Source organism: Manis pentadactyla, chromosome 5 (assembly GCF_030020395.1).
Source record: "Manis pentadactyla isolate mManPen7 chromosome 5, mManPen7.hap1, whole genome shotgun sequence".
In the NCBI taxonomy this organism is placed as follows: Eukaryota; Metazoa; Chordata; class Mammalia; order Pholidota; family Manidae; genus Manis; species Manis pentadactyla.
The window spans coordinates 31,121,999-31,142,861 of NC_080023.1; the positions used below are offsets into that span (position 1 = coordinate 31,121,999).

Below are 20,863 nucleotides of genomic sequence, written 5' to 3' on the forward strand. Positions count from 1 at the left end.
TCCTGAGGTCTGTGGGTCCTGACTGGCACCGCCTGGCTCTCAGTCCCTTTATGTCTGCTCACCTGTCCCAGGTCCTGTTTTCTTTCCCATCCAGCTTGTAACCTCAGGAAGGGCAGGAATCTTGCCCTTCATTTATTATAACTTTCTCTTCACTTAAATTATGAATAAATGAATGAATGATTCTCCTTAGTATGAAGCTTTCCCTTGTGCCTCTAGGTCAAATCAATAGCACCTGCCTCTGTAAACCCATTTTATTTATACCTCCTTTTTTGTGGTACCATCTGGCCTTACAATTAGTTGAATGTGCCTGAGTTAGAGGCCCTTGTAGGCAGGCAACCAAATGATAAGAATGAAGCCACCTTGTGAAGAGTGATTTTAGGATATGAAAAGGAGATTTTTCTTTGAAGATAACACATTTTTGAAAATATGGGCTGTAGATAAGGAAATCATTCTAACTCGTGGGTTACCACCAGCAATATTTAGTGAAATGCAATAGAATAGAACTGAAGAAAATAAAATAGAAAGCATCAGGGTGTACTGCATGTAATATAGTCAACAATTATGTGGTAAAACAGACTATTGGGCCCACTCAGAATTTCTGATTCCACAGGTCTGGAATGGAGATTGAAACTTGCCATTTCTAAGTGTGTGTGCGTGTATCTTTATTAATAAGGGCACAATATAAAATGGGTTTCTTACATTAGGTTTCTTTCAAAAAAGTGTGAGAAATGTTGCTCTGTCTCATAGATTAAAGATCAGGTCTAAGAGACACATTTTTATAATTTCACCCACAGTTGCACACATTATCTCAGAATATTTTAAAATCCTATCGGGCAGGTAGGAATATGTGATATTATTATCATCGTAGAGTAAAGGGGGTGGAGGCATTTGAACACAGACCTAATTAACAGGTCTTGGTTGAGCAGCCTATTTGGCTTAACACAGGTAGACAGTAATTGATTCAAAATCAGAACCCAGATTCAAAATTGTTAAACTGTAAATTCTTCACTAAGTAAATGGTTGGTTTCTAAGCAAATGCAAATCATCTAAGTCAGAGGCCTGTGATTGTCGTAAGGGTTATCAAAAAATTCTCTAAAGATTTTTTAAAGTTTGTAAACAAAGAGTCACATTCATTCATGCTGTTCTTTAATTTTTTAATATTTTTTATAGTCTCATTATTTTTCATGTATAATAGTGACATCCTAATATTTGTAATTATTTTCCCATTAGGACTTCTCAGTATTAACTATTATCATCAAAATATACCAGTTTCTTCAAGCAGATTTTTGGTATGTAAGAAACAAAACAAAATTGGCTTTTCAAAAATAATCAAATATTGCCACTAAGCCTTCAAAAACATGAGGTAAAAAACAATGCAACTTATATTCAAAGCATTATAGTGTGTAATTCATGCTGCCTTTAAACTGTAAATATGCCACAGAGGATGTCATGGTCCCAAATAAGCAACAACAAAAGGCTAATAATGATTAACAAGGGCAGAATGGATGATACTAGAAATCATCAGCTTGTGATCCCAAAGAAAATAATAAGTCTGGACAACAGTCATCAATGGTCAGTAAAACCATTTGATAAATCAGGCATCAGGGAGAGACGCCTCTGAGCGCTGGCCAGTGCCAGGATTACCGACACTGGGCCTCAGATCTGCCGTGCCTTGGGAGGGATGCAGTGGGAGAGCACAGCCTCATCTGTGAAGTGCTCTTGCCTAAAAAGAAATTGAACCTGAATATAATCAAGGCTCTAAATCTAATTGCCAGTTTACAGAAAATGTGGAGGCTAATTGAAGAAGATAAATGGGAACAGGAAGTGGCAATCAGCCAAATCTATGATGTGGGACAGTCAACAACAGTGGTATCCAATCAGGATCCTGGAGGGCTTCTTAAAACACAAATCACTGGGCCTCATTCCCAGAGTTTCTGTTTCAGTAAGACTGGATAGGGCCTGGGAAAAGAATTAGCATTTCTCTCATGTTCCCAGGGCCCGCACTTTGGAATCAGGACAGAGCCCACACTCTAGGCTCTGTCCTTATTCCAGAATTCAAACAAGTTTGCAGAGATGAGAGGGATGGTAGAGGGCCCTTCAAAAGATGGTTGCATAAAAATTTGTTATCCCCAGGAAAGGTAAACCAAGACATATTATGAGTCTGGTCCCAAGGAAGTGAACCCCCATGGAAGTGAGGGGTGGGTCTGCGTACAATCTGTGTCGTAAAATTAGGCAGTAGGAAGGGCAGGGGCTCAGAGCAAATGGGGCTGTGGATAGTGAAGACCTTGGGACCTCAGTAGCCAGTGTACCTACAGTGACCAGAGGGGGTGGCACCTGGGCATCTGGGGGTTCTGGTGGTGGGGTGGGACAACCTGCTATAGATGCCTGGCTTTGACATCAGTCACCAGTGACCTTGGCATGAGTTCGAATGTCAGGGTCCATGGTAGGTACTGACAGCAGCAGCTGCATGTTTTAGACCCCCAAAACCCAGCTGCTGCTTCTGGCCACAGCTTCTAAAGACACTGCCTTACACGAGGAAGCCTTTAGGGGAGTAAATTGGCAGGGCAACAACACTGAGACCAGTAGATCCCAGAGCATATCTGAAATGCTCCCTGGAACCTCCCAGGACTCTTCTAGAGAGAGTCAAGGGATTCTGAGCTCCACAGGGGATAGATGCAAAGACAGGCAAATCCTGTTTTGTGGCAGTATTTTGACCCTAGTTTATCACCAGCTGTTAGAGCCTAGGAAATGTGGATGACAAGTATTTCCATGTGTAACTCAGTATTTTCTATCAGGAAAGAAAGATGATAATATTCAAAGTGTATTCCTTGCAATGAAAACCATTTAAATGCACTTTAAAATATCAGGTCAATTTACTAGCATCAAAGGAGAGAGAATATAATCCAGGATATTAGAAGGATTTATAAATGTGAAATTTTCGGTTACATATTAGGTATATACTGAAGGGGACACTTGCAAGTTGCTGTAGACCTTCGTGAACCCAGACCTTATTAACGGATACCCGTTAATAACACTGCTGCTGTCATTTAGAAAGTTCACATTTAATGAGGGAGCCTTCCCTCTCTCCAGTTCTCAGGCCCATGCCAGGCTTCCTCCTAGGCCTGTCTGTTCTGTCCCCAGTTCAAAAGAAAAAGCTTTTCTTGGAACTGTGGACCAGCAGTATGCATGGGCAGTCCAGCTTTTTTGTACAGCTTTCAAAGCTGCACTGAAAGGCCTCAGCAGGATCTGCATACACACAGGCAGTTTTGAAAGAACCCTTAAACACACTGACCAGGACTGACCCCCGCAAGGCCTCAGGATGAGAAGTGAGAGCCTGCTGTGGGCCAGGCATCCCATCCAAGACAAGATAAGGACGTGGCCAGCTGGACAGTGATTCCAAGAACCAGGCTCCACAGGCACGAAACGATGACTGGCATCCATATTTTTAAGCATGGAGTTAGAAATCATGTCTGAACACTGGACTTTTTATATGTTAAATATAAATTGATGGCATTTCCACTGCCGTAATACCCTCAATATCTGCTAGTTTATTGATGGGATATTTAGTATGGGTTTTTTTTTAAAAGCAAAAATGTAATTGAAGGAATTTAAATATTCATGAGTCAGAAAAGTGAAAACAAAAATGTGAAATATACTTATGATGGGATATTATAGCTATACAAAGGAAGAGCCCAAATTTATCAACATAGAGTCATTACAGAAAATATAAGAATGAAGAAAGGTGCAGAATATGTCCCACGTGTAATTTATTTAAATGTTATAATAGAATGCCCATATATGTATATTTGTATATGTAAAATAGACAAATAGACTGAAAGAGTATATAACAAACTTATAATAATGCACATCTTGGGAAAGAGGAGAGGAACAACCTGGATTTGCAGGTCAAAGGGGAGTTCAACTTTATCTGCTTTGTTTGATTTCTTTTATTTAAAAAGTATCTGTTGGAAATGGAGTCTGTTAGGGCAAAGGAACTGCCCTTAGTGCTGTATTCTTGTCCATAAAACCGTTTTTTCGTGGAGTGGAGGTGAACAATTCCAGTACTGCTCTGCATGTATACTAGAATAGAACAATAAAGTAAATGAATGGCAGTGCTGGATCCAGATTTCACACAGTTGGAGTCAAATGTACCGATGAACAAGAGGGAAGCTAGAATGATCCTTGTCTTAAAGGGTTAGTTGGAGACATTAGTTTATGGACTTTATGGAGATCTCATGTTTAACTTGAAGTAGATCAAGTTTATGATTAATGACTTAATGTGGAGCACAAATGGTTACCTCTGGAAATCCTTATAGATTGTGTATATACACAGGATAGTATACACTATCCATACACTATCCCTCTCCCTCTTTTCCCCTATTTTTATTATCTTCCATTAGTATTGAACCAATATCGGTACATTTTTATAAGCTAAAGCCCATGTTCATTCAGAGTCCCTTAGTTTCCAATTAATGGATACCATGTGACATTTAGTCATCATGTCTCCCTGGCTCCTCTTGGCTGTGACATTTTCTCAGGCTTTGTTTTTGATGACCTTGACCAATTTGAGGAGTGATGGTCACATATTTTGTAAGATGCTTCCCCCGTCCACTGGAATTTGCCTGATATTTTTTTCATTATTCGACTGGAGTTATGAGTTTGGGGAAGGAAGATCACAGAGGGTAAGTGCCGTTTTTACCATATCAAGGGTACTTCAGTATCCACATGATTTTGAGTGTTGATAGTGACCTTGATCACCTGGCTGAAGTAGTGTCGGCTGTCAGCTGATAGGGCCTAAATGAAATGACATCACAGTAGCAAGAAGCACCCATAGCACCCAGAACTTGGTTTCTAATGCCCTTCTCCAGTATGAGGAGCAAGAGCTTCTTGGAGAAATGGGTTATTCTGGAACTGGAGCATGAAATACACAAGATGAGTCTAGAGTATCTTATAGTGCCAGAAAGTAAGTAGTTCTTAAAAAAATAAACAATGCCACAATGATGGGGACATGTCAAAGGGACTCAGGGGTCAAATGAAAGTGCTTCCAATGACCAAAGCTCACATAATTTGAGCAAGAGAACAGCATTGGATTATAACCCAAAATATAAAATAAATATCCATGGGTCCCTACTGATATAAAAAAGTGATTGAATAGATTAATAAATTTTCCTGTGCAGAATTCCAGATTATGTAGATTAAATTATGTAGATACTCCATCCTAAAAGAGGAAAGCCTAACCCCTACCCCTAAGTATGGGCTTCACATAGTGACTTCTTTCTAGTGAGTACAGTATGAACATGGGGGTGAGGGGAGTAACTTCACAGTGGACAAACCCAGCAGACACTACTTCAGCCAGGTGATCAAGGTCACTACCAACACTCAAAATTATGTGGATACTGAAGTACCCTTGATATGGTAAAAATGGCACTTTCCCTCTGTGATCAAAACTAATAACTCTAGTGTAATAATGAGAAAAATATCAGGCAAATTCCAGTGGACAGGGGAAGCATCCTACAAAATATGTGACCATCACTCCTCAAATCAGTCAAGGTCATCAAAAACAAAAACCTGAGAAAATGTCATAGCCAAGAGGAACCTAAGGAGACATGGCAACTAAATGTCACATGGTATCCATTAAGTGGAAACTAAGGAAATCTGAATAAACATGGGCTTTAGCTCATAAAAATGTACCAATATTGGTTTAACACTAATGGAAGATATTAAAAATAGGGGAAAAGAGGGAGAGGAATATGGGAACTGCTAGTATTATCTGCTTGATTTTTCTCTAAGTGTAAAACTGCTCTAAAAAACAGCCTATTGATTTTTTTTTAATTACTTGAAATATGACCAAATCTTAGAGTTGTCAAGCTGGGCTGTGGGGTCTTAGTTGTTTATTTTATGCTTTGTATGTTCATTTATTTTCTAATTTCTCAGAATCAGAAAAATAGAAATGAGCAGAATTCTGCCCCACACATTATGTGAACTAGTAATTATGGTGGATAATTTTACTGTTTTCTTGTTTCTAGTAACAATGGCAAAATAAAAATCTCTTATAGAATAAGGCAAGGATATAAACTAAAGGTTGTTGAACTTCTTTGTGATGTTCAACATCTTTATGCAAAAGGTAGGATGTATTTCTAAAAGTGGATTATATACCTACTGCCAAATTTCATTCTCAACGAAGTTATACCCATTTTTATTAGTACTCTGTCTGAGAGTGTCCATTTCCTGTTGCCTATACACCACTAGGTATTATTATTTGAATCAGCCAAATGATCTTATCACATGAGTTTCATTTGCCATTCTGTGATTGTTAATAGAGTTAGAGTTGAGCATTATTATCTTTCATGCTTACCAGCGCTTGTTTTCCTGCTTCTCTGAATTACCTGGTCATGTCCTCTGTCCATTTTTCCATTGTAAGAGCTCTATATAAATGTTTTGAATATTACTGTTCTCTTCCCTCTGGACTTCTGTGACACTAATCCACACTTCCTCCTCCTGCTTCTGTGCCCATACTTGCTTGATGGTCCTTAGCTCTGCACTCTTCTCATTCTAATTCCTCCTTGAACTATCTAGTCCAGATAGATACCTGACTGCTCTCCAAGAATGAACACTCAAAAGGAGCAGGGGCCACAACTGTCTTATTAGTGTCACCGATTCCAGCTTGCCTGGGGCTGAGGCTGCAACTTTCAGTGCTCCAGCTGGGACAGTACTGAGCAAACTGAAATGGTTGGTCACCCTGCAAGTTAAATGCTCAATAAATATTTGTTGAATGAATCATAGTGACTTCGAGGACTACTATTCCAGCCAGATTACTCTTTTGACTTACAGGTTCCTAATTCTAATTGCTTCATGGACACCGTCACTTACATAATAGTGTCTCACTTCTAATATGTCCAAATCTCTCTCCCCACTACCTCTCCTTCCCGGCAAAGCCCCTGCTCTTTCACATGCACATTTAAAAAAAAATTTTTTTAAGGTATGATTGATATACACTCTTATGAATGTTTCACATGAAAAAACAGTGTGGTTACTACATTTACCCATATTATCAAGTCCCCACCCATAACCCAATTCATATGCACATTTGAAATGAATTCTTTCTCTAGCATTTTAGAATCCCAGTAATCCTTACACATTTCTCAGTTCTCAGTTTTGTAAGGCAACTGGCCATGGTGAGGGTTGTAATCTGTACTTTGGAACAGATGCAAATTGACTGCAAACTCCAGAATGGTTCCATTCCCTGTGGTTATTACCCAAGCCTTTCACACTTATGGCTGCTTCCTTTGTACCAATGTTACTAAAGAGAGTAGTACCTGGGTTCAGTGTTTTCTAGGCAATGAAACTTCCTTACAGACAAAAGCACATTGTAATAAGCAAAAGGTAGCAGAATCCTTATTGTTATAAGTAATTAATATTGATGTAAGTTAAGTTCAACAGTGGTTTTCAGTATGTAAACTTAATAGCCACAGTTAAATCATGAATATCACTTTTAGGAAAACAGGTAAAATTATAATTTCATTATGAGCTGAGACTCTCAAAGAAACTAGATTGGAGCATTAACTTAGTTATTCTGTTACATATTAAATGAAATTAGTAAATCATTTAATCTGTGATTTACCCTAATACATTTTATGATGAATTGCCAAAGATACAAGATCTTATACTGACAAGACTTGCTTCATTTTGTTCATCTTTATGTTTGTATTAGCTTGGAATGCCGTAACAAAGTATCATAGGATGGGCACAGGAGTTTGTTTTCTCACAGTTCTGGAGTTTGGAAGTCTGAGGTCAGGGTCGGGTTCTGGTGAGAGCTCTGGTCCTGGCTTGAAGACATCTGCCTTCTCTCTGTGTCCCCGTATGGCAGAACATCACTTCCTCTTTTTAGAAAGGCACCAGTTCTATTGGAGCAAGGCTTTACCCTGGTGGCCTCATTTAACCTTAATCACCTCCTTAAATGCCCTTTCTCAGCCACAGGGAGTTAGGGCATCAGTTATGTGAGTCTGGGGGGACACAACTCAGTCCAGAGTAGTGTCTCACAGCCAGCGGAAGTCCGTGAGACTTGGTGTCCTCTTCTGCAACTCTCCCTCCTCCACAGAATCAAGAACATTAAATGAGGTAATGGATGAGGGAAATTTGTATATGTAAACATGGATTTTATTTTAATAAATGAAAGGGAAGCTTGTGGAAAAGAAGGAATGGGTGCACTTGCCTTGTGCTCGTGCTGGGCTGGGGAGACTAGGGCATTTTCAGAGTATGAGCTTCAGCTTGGTATATATAGCTCCAGCATGGGGAGAGCTCTCCTTCTGCTTTCAGCTGCCCCCGTGAGTGGCAGATCATGAACTGCAGCCCAGGGAGCACTCAGCCACCTGTCTACAAAGCACCGCATCCACACCAAAGACTCTGCCCTCTCATGTCTTCCCTGACATCTGAGCTCACCAACACCTTCTAGAATATCTCAATTGCTCTGTTTGCTACAGTAAAAACTGCATTCATCAGACTCAGACCCCAAGGACTCTAATTGCAAGCCCAGGCAGAACTAACTGTACATGAGGAGCAGGGGTGGGTGAAGAAAAATCAACTGAGGGGGAAAAAAACCATTATCTCTAAGCCTTTAAAAGCCGTGGCTTAGATGCATCTCTATTGGCATATAAAGAAGGAAAGGGAGATAAAAAAGTAAAGTCCTTTTACATTGAAGTTCCTAGTTGTGAGGAACATAATAATTCAGAAAATACTTCTTTTAAATTAAGGTGAAATCCACATAACATTAATTAACCATTTTAACATGAACAATTCAGTGGCATGTAGTATATTTACAGTGTTATACAATTGCCACCTCTACCTAGTTCCAAAGCAGCTGAAAATGTGTATGCTAGAATTTTACATGCAGAAACTGGTTAAAATATAAGAAGACATTTTTAAACTTTCCATCCATTTGGATTTAACTCCCCAATTGTATTTGAGAATTTGATTGGGTTATTGCTTCCTACCTAATATATCTTCAGTGTTTAAAAATGGGCAATTTAAATATTTTCACATTTGATTAGGTGGATGGGAGAGGCAATGATGTTTATGCTTATGTTCATATGTGTATTGACAGAGTGTTTAAACACTTCAATAAAAAGTTCGAAATTATTTCAGACATATGCATTTCATCCAGACAGGGCCACACAGGCAGAGTGATCAATAGTGTAACTAACAAAAATGGACCTCAATGCAAAATCAAATACAGTCCCTCAACTGTCCACCAAATTTCTTAAACAAACGGGCAAAGTTGGTTTAAGTGAAAAACAAGCTTCTTGAGCTTTGGGGTCAGAAGGATGTGGACTGTCTGTTTCTCCCTTGGTAGTGGGAATGAATATTCTGTTACCATGCACAGAGAAGGATGCCCTCTTGTTCATAGTTTCTGTCTGTAGCTGCCTTAGAGTCATTCATGGATACTCCCCGTGACTATGGAGCTAAGGAACTGTCTGATTAGGAAATGAAGATGGACTCCATCTTGCCACCCCAAGCCTGAGTGCTAGCCTCTTAGCCTCAGTCCCACATGTCTACCCCTACTCTGAACCATCAACCATATTAGCTAGACTTCACACCTGGTTGAACTGGCTCTCTAAATTGCCTGTCTCCAGCTCTGGTAGATATAGACATGCTTTGTGAGTTACCTTAGAACTATACTCAGATAGAACCCCCTAAAGTCCTCCTGAAAAATGTGGAAGCAAACTCCTCTTTTTCTATTTCTCTTTTTGCTGTTTCTCAAATAGCAAGCTAAGACCAGAGCAGAATCCTGTCTTGGACTCCTGAAAAGTACCTCTTCATGATTTATGAGCATTCCACCTACGGGAAGAATCAATAGAGAGAAAGAAAAGACTCAGGGAGAACAATCCAATAAGTAACCTTAAGCCTATAGCACAGTATTATTTTTCTGAAATTGTATATTACCACTTTATATATAGTAGGTGCTCGATATGTATTTCTTACCTGAATTGGAAGAGATACTTTTTTCTGTAGTAATCTCTACTCTAAGGAGCATTTTGCCTTACTATATCGATCAAATAATTATAGTATTTGGTGCCAGCTGTTCTACTCAAATAAATTACTATTTTTAAATAGCCTTCGATTTTTGTAACGACCTTCTGTGTTCCCAGTCCTGCCCTTCAGTGCTTGCTAACCATCACTTGTGAGATGCCTTTGTGTTGCCTATAACAGCAGTTCTCAAATTCTAGATTCCTTTGTAAATTCATTTTCAAATGCAGATTCCTGGGCTCCTCAGCCACAGTGTTAAGTTTGAGAGAGGATCTTGGGAACCTACATTTCAGTAAGCACCCTGGGTGATTCAGGTGCAAGTAATCTGTGGAACACATTTTGGTGGCTACTACTTTGATTTCCTCTTATTTCCTACTCGCCCATGTGGATTTTCTGGATGGCTCACCCCAGCACTGAAAGCTCACTTCCCAGGACAAAGAGCCTGGACTGAAGATGCTGAGTACCTTATTCAAAGTTAGCTAAGGGGAAGAGGATAATCACCAAGCTGGCTACCCTTAAAAAAAATCATCTCTCTATGTATCTGTAGTAGAATGAGAGGTTATACCTGCTCGTTTACCCAAGTTTAACATAAGAGACTTTAGAAGGGGAACTGTTAAAAGTGAGAGATAACTCAAAATAATAGTATTATTTGCATACTGCCTGTTATCAAGAATGGCCCAAACAAATGCTTATTAAAATAAAAATATTCTTAATTGGCCTTTAGGCTGCAGTAAGTAGGATTTGAACACCCTTATCTCCAAAGAACCCTCTGCAGACTCTCATTTATCATGCTGAATAATGGAGACCAATAATGTCTTGTCCCTCCATTCAAGCACCTTCCAAAGGGACTTACACAGCCAAAGAGAACCAACAGGTTGCATCTCCCTCCTGCCTGCCTTTGAGACTGGAACTGAGAAGACCTGAGCTTGCAACAGGGAGTTCAGTTATCCACAGGCACCTTCAGTAAGCCAGTTAGATGTCCTGGACTGTGTCCCAGGGTGATAGAGAGGGCCTGGCCCAACCAAGGATGTTTAGACAGCACTTGCTGAAAGACTATGGGTGAAAATTTAATAATATGGGTAACTGATGAACCACTACGTTGTATGTTTGAAACCAATGTAAGATTGTACATCAATGATACTTAAATTTAAAAATTTTTAATTAAAAATTAAATGACTGTGGGCTGAAATGAAGATTGCTGACAAAACTGGTACCTTCCAAATTATTACTCTACCTGTTGAGAGCTGAGATACCTTTGAATTCAAAAGAAGCTTCAGCTAAGAATAGAACAAATTCTTAGGATTTCTTCCTTTGTCTTGCTTAATTTATTCAGTAAATAATGTCTTTTAGTTTTTTTTGTGTGCTAGAAGTAAACAGCTCTGGCCTCGGCCCTCATGGGGCTTATTTTGTAGTAGAGTTTAGATCATGAATTTATTTTGGACACAGATCTACCCAGGACTTTCTCTCACAAGACTATGTAAAATGATAGTGAATATTTCACTGATAGGCAGCAGAGTAGTAAAAAGTGTCCCATGGAAGACAAACCACAGTCATATTCCAATGGACGAACTGAAATTTATGGTAAAGGTGCTTGTCAACAGGAGGAAAGTACGAAGACACCACAAGTTAAAGAGAAATCTTCCCATGGATACTATACAGCATAAAAACTTGCCTTTGACAGTATAGATTTAAATTAAGTTCTGTTATATTCCTTCCTTGTTTCTACTAGATGAGACATTAAAGATTAAGTGAAATACCAAGTGCTATACAAGCTAATATTTTTTAAGCTCAGGCACCTGAAGAGCTTACGGAAACAGATTGCTCAGACCTGTCCCCAGAGTTTCTGATTCCTTAAGTCTGGGATTGAATCTGAGAATCTGCATACTTAACAAGTTCTCAGGTATAAATGATGTTGCTGGCCCAAGGACCACACTTTGAGAAATAGAGGATTGAGCAGACATTTAGAGGGACCTTCTAAGTGCTGCTTCACAAAGGAGTATAGACTGAATCACTAGGTTAAAAAATTTTAAACATCTGTTTTTCTCACTGCAAAATAATACATATGTATGGCAAAAAAAGCTTTTTAGTAAAACAGCAATAAATTTATAAAACAATCTAAGTTAAAACCACCCAAAGGCAGCCATTGATAACCTTGCTGTGTATTCTAATAAAATCTCTTATGTGTATAAGTATACTTGTGTGTGTATATATATATATATGTACATAATATGCTCTTACATGTGTAAAATATATATGCATATATATAACATCAGAATCATTTTATACCTACTGTTTTATAACTTACCTTTTCACTTAATAACATAAACATCTTTCTGTGTCAATACAGTTGTAGAACATGTATCCTTTGGATAGAGGAACCATAATAGAGTTGACTCTTGAACATGGATATGGGGGCTCCAAACCCCAGCACAATCATAAATCTGCATATAACTTTTGACTCCCCAAAAACATACCTACTGATAGCCTACTGTTGACAGGAAGCTTTACTAATAACATACATAGTCAATTAATACATATTTTGTATGTCATCTGTATTATATACTGTATTCTTACAATAAAGTAAGCTAGAGAAGAGAAAATGCTTTTTCATATTGTCACAAGTCTCAAAAAAATTTTCAATGTATTACTGAAAAAAATCCAGAATCCGTGTTGTTCAAGGGCCAGCTGTATATTTAAATGCTCCCATGGCTGGGCACTTAGGTTGTTATACCAATTCTTTCCTGTTAAAATAGGATCAGCATAAATATTCTGGTAAATAAGTCCTTATGTACTTGCTTAATTATTTTCTAAAGACAAATTCCCAAAAGAAAACTTGCCAGGTCAAAAGTTACACAGATTTTAAAGACTTTTAATACATATTGCCAGAACCCTTCAGTGAAATATTGGATCAACTTACATAGCCATCAGCACTATGTGTGTATTTCCTCACACCTTCCCCTAACACTGAACACGTTTTACTTTGCCAATTTAATACGGAGAAGATGATATCTTGTTTAAATTTTAGAATATATTCCATTACCAGTGGGTTTGATAGTGACATCACATTCAGTGATTTCGTACTTTCATTTGTAGCTGTGCAAATCTGAGGCTTAGAGTCATGCTATTGACTCTTTTCAAAGCAGTTCTTTTTGAGGGTTTACATTTTGATATTTCACCAAGTCCAGTGTGTCGTTTTTGTTTGTTATGAACAAATGAAAAATCTTGGAGTAGAACAATTGTATTATGCAAACTTTGGGAAAAGAAATTTGCTACAAAATTCTATATTTTGACTTTGATATTATATGGATTCTCAATTCTCAGTTTGTGAATTTATTATAATTACAATATAATTGCTCGAATTGTACTTAAGAAATAATCGATGAGAACAAAGCAACCACTATAACTAAAAAGAAAATTGATGGGACAATATATCTTGTTATCTATTTATTGATATTTATTGAGTAATCACATGATGTGAATACAAAAATGCACTTTCTTGGTGATACACTAAACTGAACTTCCTCGGTGATACACAGGGACTATTAGGTGAAAAATATGGGAACATCCGAATCCCCGGAGAAGTGGAAGCCTCGGAGTTTGAAATGATTTTGGATGCTGCTATAGAGGCAAAGCTAGAGACCAGGTTCCTGGAGGAGTGGTACTGTCGGGATGAGAACGCGGTGCCCGCAGCTTATTACCTCAGACCTAAATCAGAAATGCTGAAAAGCAATAAAAATGCAGTAAGTTACTTCTGTTCCCGGAGTATTCATCTGTCCATTACTTTCTATTGTTTATGTCATCCAGAGATGGTTTTCTCCACAGAAAAGGCACAATAAACAGGAAGTTATTCTGCCTGGGACCCTAAATTTACTCTTAATAACAAAATCCAAAGCTAAGAAACCTTTCCAATTTTGATTTGCCTCTCAGACTTTCCTCCTGGGGTCATTTCCTTCTCCCTGAAGTAATATCTTTTGGAAGTTCCATGAATGAAGATCTGCTAGTGATAAACTCTGTTTATCTGAAAATACTTGTTTGTTTTTTTCCATTTTGTTACAATGTGTTTATGCTGTGCTTCCTATATTTGTGATTTCATGTATTCTGTCTGTCCTGGAAAGTTCTCAGCCATCATCTCAGTAAATAATGTCTCTTTCCTATTCTCTGTGTTCTTTTCTTTTTTCCTCTTTGGTTAGATTTACATTGGACCATTTCAGTCCATCTTCCATAGCTCTTAATTCTCTTTCACATTATCAATTTCCTTATTTCTCTGTGCTGCTTTCCAGAAGTTTACTTCAGATCCTTTTTTTTCAGTCACCAATTTTTTTTCTTCAGCTGTGTCCACTCTGTTCATACTTTAAATTTTCAAGTTTGACAGTTATATTTTTAATATGTGAAAGGGTTTTTTGGGGGGAGGAGGGAATATTTTTTATAATCTCTCATTTTTTAATTCAGTATTTTTCCTTTAACATTTCAGATGTAATTTTTATTCTTGTATCTGACATAGAATCTTGAAGTGAGGTTGATTTATGCATTTTTATGATGGAAACATTATCACATCTCTTCTCCAAGTTGGCTCCCAAGTGTATCTACTCTGTATCTCCTGAAACTGAATGAAGGAGGAAGAGAAAGTGGATGGATCTCTGTATTGCATAGAATTTTCAGAGAGATTCAAAGAGTCATGGATATCCATCCCTCTTCCAAAGAGAACATTCAGTCACCTACAGTTTCAAGACAAGGAGTAGCCTGGGTTGGCAACAGTTCTTCATTTAAGAACCTTGTGTATTTTAATTCTGATATTTAACATAAAGCATTTTTTCCATGAAATATATCAGATCAGAATCTTTCATTTTTCTTCTTCCCTCTGTCACACATTATTCAAGGTAGTTATCTGTAAGAATATTGCCTTTATGGGTAGGAATATTAGGGTGAACCCAGGACATTCTCCAGTTACCTATGCCAGGACTAAATATGGTACTTGGGAAATGTAGTTAGCAAAAAACATGACACCTCAAGAGACAGCTTTACACAGAGGTTTGGAAGCACTTGCTCATATGCTACTATTTAATTGGTTTTAGTTTTTCCTTCTTCATTTGATTCTTTGATCCTCTAGGGAAATTTAAATTAGTCTCTAAATCCCACATGATAGTTCTGCATAAACTGTTGCTAAGGAAATGAATGTATGAATAAGATTATCATCAAGACTCTTTAAATGTTACTGTCTTAGTAGGCAGTCCTCCCATTTTATTTCCTAGGGTATCTTAAAAACAAATGAAGAAGAAACAACTGAAGATTAAACAGTAACATATAAGCACCTCCCTTTTGCCTTTCTCTCCTATTTAGAGGATATTGAAGAGATTATTTATGACATTTGAATCAAAACTCCGGAAGGAAACACATGGTATAATAAGAAAGGCAACAAAAAATTCTGTGTAACTTGGGCAAGTTCTTAAATAGCATGGGGATAATTTCTAACTTGCAGGATTATTGAGGGGATTAAATGAAATATGGCTGTTAAGTACCTATCATAGTACTGACACAGAGTAGACCTTCAAATAATAGTTCTCTTGTTCTTAAATACTGATTTTTCTTTGATGATGACTTTAAGACTAATATCTCATTTTTACATTTCCATAGATGCAGCCTTCTGCCAATACTGAGAATGAGAAGACCTGGCCAGAGATATCAGATGAGATTAAGAAGATATTTAAGACTGCTGTAAAACTGTTACATGAAAAGGGGAAAATGAAACAGAGCCAAGCTAAGAGATACCTGTTCTCAGGTAATTTTTATACATCCTCAGTAAAGGAATAGATAGGTAATAGATGTGTTCACTGCTTGCCTTTTACGGTTCTGCAAATTTAACTTTATTTTTACTTAATTTTGGGAATTCAGAAACTGTGATTTTAAAAGAAGTCAGAGGAGGCTAGATATAATAGACCATACTTCAAGTGTTTCTCAGTTGAACTGTTCATTCATTCACTTGCCCACTCATCAACCCTTTATTAAGTGCCTGCTATGTGCCCAGCACTGGGGCTACAACAATATTACAAAGGCCAGGTCTTGCTGTCCCTCCTGGAATTTATTGTTTAGTGAGTGGAAATAAATCACAAGCAAGTAGTCAGATAAACAAACAAGATCACTTCAGAATAGATAAGTGGAATGAATGAAACAAAACAGTAATAGGAAAATAGGGGCTGATGAAGGATGCAGGGGTCCAGATTTACTTGGAGTGGCAATAAGAAGATGGGGTTTGAGCAGAGTACAGAAGGAATCAGAGCAGTGCCATGTCTAAGTGGAGAATTCCAGTCTGGGGGATTATCAGGTTCCAGATCCCTGAGATAAGAATGTGCTTAACAAGTTCCAGAGGCAGGAAGAAGATAAAGGTAGACAGACCAGGGAAAGGAAGAATGAAGCCATATGTTTTATTATGTTTTATTCTAGGTAAGATGGGAAGCCATTGGAGGTTGCAGAGTAAAGGAATGGCAGGATCTAATACAACCTTAAAATAAAAATCTCCCCAGCCTCTCAGCAGAGATTCACTGACTGGCCTCTTGCTCAGCCGAAGAAAGGAAGTTGCACAGGAAACCGCAGATCTGAAGGAATATGTCAGTCATAGTTTCCAGGGGACAAACAATCCTATGTAAAAGTAATTGGATATATAGCATTTATTTTGAAAGTTCATAGTGAAGAATTATCAAGGACAAAGCAACAGTAGTTGTGTTTTCAGAGTGGGTTTATGAAGGGTGTGGCAAAGCATTAGTGAAAACCTAAAAGGTACTTGATACCATTTTTCCTGCATACATGTATTTCAAACTCAGAGGAATTATAAAAATTCTGACAAATTCATTCTCTAAAAGCTGTCAAAATTAGGTCTTATTCTAAATTAGTACTAAAGTTGGCAGGAGTAAGTGCTGTCTTTACAGATTAATGGATATCCTTGTTCGTTTGGGATCTGCTTGATCCATTTTTGAGGCTCTGGTTCTTCATCTTTATCAGGGCAAAACCACCCTGTTCCTAAAAACATGCTTTATTAGGAAAAAAAGCCCAGAGCAAAAGCTCTCCTATTTATATATATTAGGCAAGGCATCCTCTTATTTAGAATCATACAGTTTAAGTATTTAAGCATTTCATTGGTAAAAGCTTTCTCTTAATTTTCTCCACACTGAAGAATTCTGTCCATATGGTAGCCATATGAAAATTTTTATTTTAGACTGTGCAGTATGGACTGTGTAGTGGACTGTTTTCTGCTTGGGGGTTACATCTTTTAAAGGTGCATGTACATAACAATTTCATTTATTTTACATTTCAAACTCATTTTAAGAACATGTCTGCACAATGAAAATTGCTAGAGAAGTGCCATTTGAAATGGGTGTGGTATATTACTTAGATATTTTCAGAAATCTTAAAATACAAATACTAAGTAGAATCTTAGTATTCTAAATGTAGGAAATTCTAAATCTTAGGAAAGATGAACTGTTTATATTTGAATGTAAATTTTCACACCACTTCCAGTTTCACCTTTATAAGTAACAGAAGAGAAAGAGAAATAAATTAGACCAAAAATGGTATTCTGCTGTGAACATCAAAACCGGATGGTCTTAGGGATAGTACAGAGATTAATGTCTCATGAATAGTTGCTTTGGCTGGCAGTCTCCTCCTAACATTATCTTCTTTGGGTGCTGTAACTGATTAAACTTCAGGATATGTAGAAAAATGCAAAGACAGAAAACAAATATAGTATTCCAGTAAGGATGGGGGAAGTTTATAATATTTATAGATAAATATCAGAAATTATTATGTAAGTCCCCCAAAATAATGAGGATGCACTTTGCTCCTAAAAATAACTCTAGAGTTGACTTTGTCTGACATGACTCATTTATTCAGGTATATTTATTAAGTCTGTACTATTAACCTGGCATTCTTATATCAACCTTTTTTCCCCCTGAGCCAAGCTGAGATTGGCTCTACCAACTTGGTTTGTCTCTCTTTTTATGTTGCATTTATGATCAATACTCCTGATGGACACACTCTTTCCATAAAGTGATAACAATGTCAGGTCACAGTTGATTCGTTTTCTGACAATCAGGTGACTGTGCATATCTGATTGTCATCCTTTAGGCATAGATATTGCAGGATGACCACTTCTTTTCTGTTCATGATACTCAAAATGTAGTGCCCGGCTAGTTCAATGTACCCTCTAGCATTTTACACAAATGGCTGAAAGAGAGATGAGCCAAAGGCTGCTTTCTATAGGAGCTCATGGAGATTTCTTATATCTTTCCTTGACCACACTATAACAAATTCTTACTCTTCTATAAAAAGAATAGATGTATGTTGTGTATGTTCCTTTAACTGGTCTCTGTAATCACTTTTAAATAAAATCCCCACCTTCCTCAATAGTTACTATGCAGAATATATGTATGTTGTAGGTTTTGCTTGACGTTAAGAGTTGAGGCCAGCACATTGGAATGTTTTCAGTTTATGGCCAGCCCAGCCCTGTGGACTGAGAGCCCCTCCCATGCTCCATGCTTCCATCAGATCCCAGCCCAGTAGTCACGTTAAGAAAGCCTTCCCTGACCTCTCCAAGTGGGTTAGACCTCCTGAATTGTTTGCACTCATTGCACCATGTTATCCTCCTTCACAATACTAAAAACAATCAGAATACATTTTTTTTCTGTGGCTCCATAATTCATGTCTGCCATCCCCCAGTGGATTATAAACTCCATAATGGCTTTTTATCTCAGCATTGTCTATTTTCTCTCATCATTGTACCCAAAGCAACTAGCAGCATGCCTGGCCCATAGTAGAATTTCAGTTAAGACCAACTGGATGAAGTAAAGCAGGACAGCCAATTTTAAAAGACTGCTTGCCTTAAAATTAGTTTCTGTTGATTTAATTATTTGTTTTTATTTTTCTTCACTAAAATCATGCACAAGTGATATTGTTATTATGACTGGTCCAGTTTTAAATATTCTTAACGGGGCCTCAAATGATTTATAATATATATTTACTTCTTGGCAGGCATATGTATTGTAAGCCATAACATGGTTTATCTCCAAAAAAGTTACATACTAAGTCATTTTTCTGTACCTACTCTGGTGGATATAATGGAATTTAACAGTGACATGGGTAATCCAGATTGAACAATAATCAGAACATGATATTTTGAACATACTTTTTTATTCATATTTACATGTATCCACCTGCGGTACAATGCACATCAAACAAATGGTGAAGCCACATTGTAAAGGAGAGACAGGGAAGAAGTAAACCAGATATGTCATTTGGCCTCTTCTCTTCCTCATTCTTTCCTGGCTCCAACTGGTCCCTGCTCTTCTCCCTTAGAACCCCTGAAATCTGAGAGGGAAGCTAAGCAGGAAATTAAAGAATCAACCATAAACTTGGGATGCTTTCTTTCTTATGCTTATGTTCAACCTCTCCCTCTAAGTGGGGAGAAAATTAAATAATTTTATTTAAAACTCATTGCTCAGGGTTCCAGACTATTTAGGGAAAGGTAAGAAATTAAGGAATTAGGAAATTATTCTATAGACAATTCCCCTTCACACTATAAGCAAAATAATCTACCACTAGTGACATCTGGTAAGTACTGGGAGTGTGGGTAGGTTGCTTCTTTGTTCCAGACAATAAATGACTTGTCATATTTTCTTTCAGCTATTGAGGATGAGTTTGACTTCGCTCTAGGAAAGCAAACTCCAGCCTTCCTGAAGAAGTGTGTTTGCTACATTAGGAAAATCGCTAATATTGAACGTTTTGTGAAAATCCCAGAGATGGGAAAATACATGGATATAACTGGAACAGAACCAAGGGTTATTCGGGACCCAGAAGCCCAAGAGAAGCTAATAAAACTCAGGGATGAATTTATTCCTACTATTGTTGCATCATCTAATCTGAGAGTGTACACATCTGTTACTCACTGTGACATGAAACTAGGCTACTCCCAAGAAATAGAAAATCACTACATAGAAGGACTTGGCAAACAATTTTATGAGGACATGATTGATATAATTCAGGCAACGGTACAACAGAATTTTGACACTGAAACCGACACACTGTACGACGAAATCCTTCAGCATTCTTCATTATGTAAAACATATGCCTCCTTCTATGAGTACAAATGCGACTGTCTAAACATAGTGCATAAATACATCCTTCCAAGCAAAACTGGGCCTATCAACCCTCTTATTATATATGGTGGACCCTGCACTGGCAAGACCCTTCTGCTAGCTGAAGTAGCAAAAAAGGTAAAAGCCTGTTCTTTGACGAGTAGTTGTAAAAACTTTGGGGAAAAGACAAATTGATCAAATTCATTTCCATTTTCTGTGTTTACTATCTGAACTATAATTTGTCTTTTTGGGATGAATATTTCAGTGTTTCTCCCTTGCTGGTAAAACAGTTACACTGAAAGAATAAGGTGCATGGGGTGCAGTTAGATAACAGCTTAATTTTCTTCTCCCACTGTTCAAACTCATGTTGTGGGGCTAGTTCCCATTTGGATGGCAGCTAGGGCAGATCTCACAGCTCTTCTCATCCCTCTCAGCAAAGACAAACCCTCCATTCCCCTCTGGACACTAACTCAGTCTCAGTTCAGCAATTAATATGTCCAGTCTAAATGATAATTACAACTTCAGACTACATTTCTCTCCCCGAGCTGAGGCCTCCCATAAGCAAGGCACCTACAATGGGAAACAGAGGCGTGGGCCTCTTCTCCCTTTCACCAGACAGCACTCCTTCCCCTCTGTCCCTAACCCCAACCACATGACCCCTACAGGATTGTGACCCCTGTAAGCTAATGGTTTAGGGGATGTAGGAAAGGTAAGGTGGC

The 20,863-nt window shown here is 37.9% G+C and overlaps 1 protein-coding gene across 1 annotated transcript in view; it reads left to right on the plus strand.

The window, feature by feature from the left end:
- Positions 1–20,863, plus strand: part of NWD2 (NACHT and WD repeat domain containing 2) — a 149,915-nt gene that overhangs the window by 119,556 nt on the left and 9,496 nt on the right. The window contains exons 4-6 of the mRNA XM_036908442.2: positions 13,560–13,763; positions 15,655–15,799; positions 19,693–20,282. Of these exons, the coding sequence (XP_036764337.2) occupies positions 13,560–13,763; positions 15,655–15,799; positions 19,693–20,282 (939 nt within the window). The remainder of the gene's footprint in view (positions 1–13,559; positions 13,764–15,654; positions 15,800–19,692; positions 20,283–20,863) is intronic.